Source organism: Rhipicephalus microplus, chromosome X (assembly GCF_043290135.1).
Source record: "Rhipicephalus microplus isolate Deutch F79 chromosome X, USDA_Rmic, whole genome shotgun sequence".
Taxonomy (NCBI): Eukaryota; Metazoa; Arthropoda; class Arachnida; order Ixodida; family Ixodidae; genus Rhipicephalus; species Rhipicephalus microplus.
In genome coordinates, this window is record NC_134710.1 from 304,548,038 (window position 1) to 304,554,037 (window position 6,000).

General features: G+C 45.0%; 1 protein-coding gene across 1 annotated transcript; it reads left to right on the forward strand.

Moving 5' to 3' along the window:
- The first annotated feature begins 4,263 nt into the window (after positions 1–4,263).
- Positions 4,264–5,124, forward strand: LOC119162122 (uncharacterized). Its single transcript, XM_037414596.2, has one exon. It carries the CDS (start codon positions 4,338–4,340, stop codon positions 4,920–4,922), a length of 585 nt encoding a protein of 194 aa, XP_037270493.1. The 5' UTR covers positions 4,264–4,337; the 3' UTR covers positions 4,923–5,124.
- The last annotated feature ends 876 nt before the right edge of the window (positions 5,125–6,000 follow it).

The following is a 6,000-nucleotide window of genomic DNA, read 5'->3' on the forward strand; positions in this document are numbered from 1 at the left end:
TGGAATCACTTTTGTCATTCTCCAATCAGGTGGCATCCAAGAGCTTCTAAGTGAGTGATTAATAATTTTGAGTGGGCCAAGTGGGTATATTTTATGTACTGATTTTATCACTGACGTCGCCATGCCATCAGGACCAGGAGCCGAATGGGGTAGTGTTCTGACTACGTTTACTAATTCTGCAGGCGTAATCTCTTCAAAATTCTCAGACCTTTGGGGGGACTGGGCTTGGTATGAGAGAAGTGTCGTAAAACGACTTTCTAGGCCCTGAGCTATATCTTCTAGAAGGGCCTTCAATTCAACTGGTGATGATACTACAGATTCTATATTTGTTTGTACAGGAAGAACTTTCTTAGTTATCAGAAAGCGAAAAAGTGCTTTTCTATTGACCGGCTTTGACAGGAACTCACATCGGTCGTTGTTAAATTTGTCCTTCGCATTAGCGATGGTTCTCTTAAAAATAGCGGCCGCATACTTATAATCACTCCAATTCCTGGGACACTGGTTGAAGATTATTTTTTTCCATGCAGCCTTTTTTAGTCTATAAGTCGCGAACAGTTCGCATTCCACCAAGGGTTTGTAGACGGTTTAGAGCTTTCAATGGTGAATTTTGATTTATTTAACGACTTTTTTAAAATGTCGCTAATTCTGATGGCGTCTAGTTCTGCATCATTCGTTTGCTTAGATAAAGCGCCTCGTAACGATTTCTTGAAAGTATTAAAGTTTACATGTGTTACAGACGATCTATTCTTGGAGGTTATTGGACATACCACCTCGAACAATATTGGCATATGGTCTTTACTTGTTCCCGAGTTAATCGCAGACCATGATAAGATGGAGAGGTTAGCGTTAGAAAAAGTTAGATCGAGTACCGAGGAGAACTGATTACACATAAAAGTAGGAGTTTTTGTGTTTACGCATATAAAGTTATTATTGTTCACCCAATCCCATAAACTTTTGCCGTTCACATCAGTTTTAAAACCCCAAGAAATATGATGAGAATTGAAGTCACCTACTAACACAATATCTTTTTGGCAATAGTGAACTGCAGTATCTAGGACGGAAGAATTTAGAACATCCGCAGGAAAATAAGCATTAATAAATGAGAATGGGAGGGACCCAGGAATAGTAATGCTTAATGCTAAAATATCGCTTTCTGAAGCCATTGACTGATATATAATTTTAGCTCTATGGGCGATTTTAGATGAGATAAATATTGCCAAACCTCCACCCCGAGTTGGGCGGTCTAGACGAAATGTGCGGTAATTTTTAATCCCAAAATACTTATTTTCTGCAAGCCAAGTTTCTTGTAAAGCACCAATATCAGGGGTATAATTATCGAAAAGTCGAAGTAAGTCTGTAGCTGCTGAAAAAATGGAGCGGCAAATCCACTGTAGTACTTTTATATTCCCTATTTTGAAGAGATACCAGCAGCACTCACTTCTTTTTCTAAGATTCTGTCCTTTAAAAAATCCTTTTTTGATGGGTTTTCCTTCTGATATCTCTTATTTCTTGATTTAGGACTGATTGAGGACCGTTGTGCCCCAGAAGAAGCACGTCGTTTCACATTTCTTGAGTATGAGTCCATTTGTTCTGGTTATGAGACATGAGAATCGGAGTCCGAGCTCCAATCTAGGTCCTGTACAAGAGGCATAATTATTCTATGGCCAGTGTTCGGCGTGTCTGGCTTTGACTTCGAAGGGCCTGGTTCCGATGGAATATCAGTAATCTTAACTGGTGAAGGTAGAGAAGGGGGCACGGTAGGTTGGTTACCTCCCTGCAATATTTGATTCAACTGAGTGCTCACTATCCGTGCCACTGACTCCGTTAGGCCCATGAATAGAGATTCCATAAGTTTCATCATGGCCTTTTCCACCGTTGATGTTAATAAATCAGGCAACGACGACTCAAGCATCCGGTTTGCCCGGTTGGCAACGGAGGCATAGCCACGTGAGCACTCAGAAAGAATAGATCGGGCCTCACGCCGGGAGCATCGTTGTTGTTCGATGATCTCTAGAAGTTGCAACTCACATGTACTCATGGGGCAACTTTCATCGTCAGCCGCGTGATTTCCTTTGCATAGACAGCATCTCACCTCTTGGGTTGAACATTTGTCGGGTTTATGTTGGTCAGTACATGTGCGACACCTCACATCCGATCTACATCCCTTGATGGTATGCCTATACCTCCAGCATTTTTTGCACTACAGTGGACGAGGGAATAGTGCATCTACACAATAAATTAGTGGCCATGCCTTAATTTCGGTCGGTCAAGCCGTGCCGGCAAAAGTCACAATCACTGATTCTGTGAAGACCTTTTCGTTCTCAACGTTTCGCGAGCATCGAAATACAGAGACTGCTCCTGCGGCCGCAAACACTTCAAGTATTTCGGGTGGTGTAAGGCTCAAGTCCACCCCTCGAACCAATCCCTTCACACAGGCCAAATGGACAGGTACGAAACAGCTCACCGGATTTGAGGCAAACGTTGTGCATTTTAGAAGATCTGCGATGCAGGCCTGGTCCGGCGAGCGGCACAGGATGCCTCCACGCCCATATTGACGCACCTAAGTAATCATTTAGTAATAATCGGAAATCTTCCGGAGTTCTTCCTGAATTAGGTTCGGATTTTTTATGCGAATCGACTCGCCGTTGGTTGGAACCAGGGCCACAGGAACGCTCTTCAGACCACTGCGCAAAAATAGATCGATTGGCAAATCACTGTTAGGAAGGGAAGCCGACCAGGCAGAATATACCTGGCCGGGAGAGGAAAGAGACATCAGGTTAATAGGCTTAACAGCACCGCCTGATCCGGCCGCTCCCCCACAGGAGGAAACACGAAGGTGCCCTTGAAGTAGCAGCGGGGGTAGATCCCGAATTGAAACCGGACGCTCAGGCCTCAGGAAGCACCGGAGGAAGCACCGAAGGCAGCACCGTTTGCTTGCTTGCTTGTTCCATTCTTTTGTGGCTTTCACCCACTAAGGGGGATTTGCCAAAAAGCCGGTGGTTAATGCAAGTCAATACCTTTAGGTTTTCTAGACTAGGGGAATATGATTACTGTGTTTTGACTGTGAAATTATTTTGGCGCAATGTAAAAAAAGGAAAAAAAGGGGGGGAGAGAATTAATGGAATTTGCTAAATATCTGAGGTGTAATCGTTATATGAAATTCTCCTGAAAGTTGAATCATTGTTCGAGTGAAGAAGGCCACAATTCTTCTTCCCCGTTCTCGGTGCACGTTGCACGAGGTCGTGCAGGTACGGTCGAGCACCAAGCCGCGCGCCCCGCCCGAGCTCCCGCAGACACGCGCAACTAGGCCACGAGCCCGGCAGCCTATAAAATTAAAGAATTAGTTTACCGTAACCAGTCCGTTCCTTGTCTTTTACACTACATTATTGAAAGCGCGCGCACTGCCAAAGGTTTAGTGCCAGCGAGCAGGGAAAATTCTGTTAGGGAAAATTGGATAATGTAAGACCATAAAAGGCTTGAACATGTGATTACGACTCAGGTGTATTGCACATATATTTATTAAAATATTGCGCAATATTAAACGGCTGCTTTATTTTGTTGTATTTCTCGTGTTTGTCCTACCTTAACTCTGGGCTTATGAGTACGTGCCCATATATAGGTAGTAGTGACCTAACCCATGCCCAGACCGGGTATGCGCCACTATTCAACGAAGTACTACAGAAACCTTTATTACACTTTGAAACTCGTCGTACCTATACATGTGCATACACTAGCTAGCTAGTTATCAGCATCCTTCTTTTCACAAATATCGCACATAACTATCGTGGTGCGGAGCTGTCAGCTGGAACCGCTAAGAACATGCACCTGCCATGTAATACGGCAGCTGGCGTGCTAAATTAAAAAAAGAAACGCTTTTCGCCAGGTTTCGATATCGCTTCGGGTCTACATTTCTTTTTTCGACTTCCTCTGTTACGGCAAGCAGCCGTTTTACGTTATTAGGTAAAATGAAAAACTTATTAACCCACTAAAGAAAATATAGAATTTTTGAACTTGTAACAGCACGTGCAGTTGTAACTTTATCTAGTTTCTTATTAGAGCGACATTTTCGCACATCTCATTCAAGCACACGCTGGCCAACTGACATCAAACTTAGGGGCCTAGCGTGTTGGTTGGTCAAACTGTACGAAAAAGATAAAAAAGTATATTGTTAGATGCCGGGCGTTGCGTGACAAATCTCTTCGATGTCTTCACAATCAAGGAGAGCAGCAGCATCAGCATCGATGAAGCACCACGAGCACTAAGCTCGAGGGGCGCGTACCTTGGCCTCGTTCAGATCGCCCTGATTCCTCGTAACGGACAGACCTTGCTGCATCACCATGGCCGATCTGATCAAGGGTGGTGGCGGAGATGTCGTGGCCCAGCTCTATGACATCAAGATGGACGGGAGCGAGAGCCCGATCGATTTTCGTCAGGTTTTGGCGCTTTCTCACCTGAAGCGTCACCTGCGCAAGACCTACGGCCGCCGCCCAATGGAGCTCGTGAGCCGCTACTTCCGAGCGGTTTTCGACTACTCCACTTACACCACGAAGTTGGCGTTCCTGAGGCGCTGCCGCTCCATGAGGGTCGTACCGGAAGAGTACCGCGTTGTATGTCACGAGATCAAGAACACCCGCCGTATCATTCAAATCCTGGACAAGTGCAGCTACAAACTCATGCTGGCAGACCTGGACTACAACCAGATGCGGAAGACGCAGGTGGCGCGCCTTTTGGAGCTCCTGCATAAGAAGATCGAGAAGGCCCTCAGTCACGACGATCTCCAGAGCATGCTGAATCTTTCCAAGATCAAGTACGTGCAGGCCTTCGAATCGGCCCGGGCAAAGCAGCGAGCCAAGTTCGATCAACTGCTGAAGGAGTACAAGCTCGACGGGAAGGAAGAAGAAGAAGCCGAGAGCGAGGCCTGACGCCGGGGCGGAGGCGGCTTCGTGCAACCACCGAAGGACGCGAGGACTTTGGTCTGAGCTTTTTTTTGCCATTTTTTTTTCGGCTTGCAGAGATTAGAGTAGTCCATTCTGCTAACTCTACTGCCCGAATCCAGCTATGAGAAGGCCTAGCTTGGAGCCCCAACGGTCAGGCGAATGAACTTTCGTCTCCTCAATGGCAGTTGTTAAAAAATCTTGGACACTTTTGTCACTGTAGCCGGTTTCCACCATTTTTGTGACTTTTTTTCATTAAAGTTTTGGCTTGCCCTTGTGTGTTTCATTACTTTGCCATGGGCTGTAAACGATTTTCGCGGTCTTGACCGCTGAGAGACCGTTGGTTACAAGGCAATAGGTTACAAGCGACTTGCGATGCCTTAGACGGTGAGAGACCATTGGAGATAGTTCAATGCAAGGCTTGTACTTACGCGTTTGATAATCACCCATGATATAGGTTCAAGGGCCCGTTTATGACGGCACAGGTTGTTAGGAAATTTTACCCGCGTGTAAGAAGTCTTGACCATGCGTTACTAGCGACTTTCGTAGTCTTAAACACCGAGAGATTATTCTTTACATAATGTAGACACTTATAGGGTCCTTTCAGAAAGAGCTAGAAGTGTTTACCGTGGGTTACGAGAGACGTACGTTGAGTTAGACGATTCGAGATATTGAAGATTGTGTTGGGACCTAAACCAAAAAACAGAGGTCTTTACTGTTTTTTAAACGCCAGCAGACTATTGGTTACAAGTGATTTCATGTGGCCCGATTAGAAAACGAAGGTCATAAGTTACTTGTGGCTCTGTAGGGCCTATGTGGTACTTAGAAATCTCGACCGGGGGAGTTACAAGGGACTGTGGTGGTCTTTAACGCCGACAGCATGCAGTTGTATATTTTAGTTTGTCATAAGAACAGGAAGACGGAAGCTTTAGAAATGTTTTATTAGACGATATAAATATTAGTTTGTCATAATAACAGGAAGACGTAAGTTTCAGAACTTCTTTATTAGACGATGACATGGGTTGTGGAAATCTTATTCAATGTCATGCGTTGAAACATAGTTCAC

Bases quoted from the DNA above. Each gene is read 5' to 3' on its own strand.
- LOC119162122 (XM_037414596.2), top strand. From the start codon at position 4,338: ATGGCCGATCTGATCAAGGGTGGTGGCGGAGATGTCGTGGCCCAGCTC.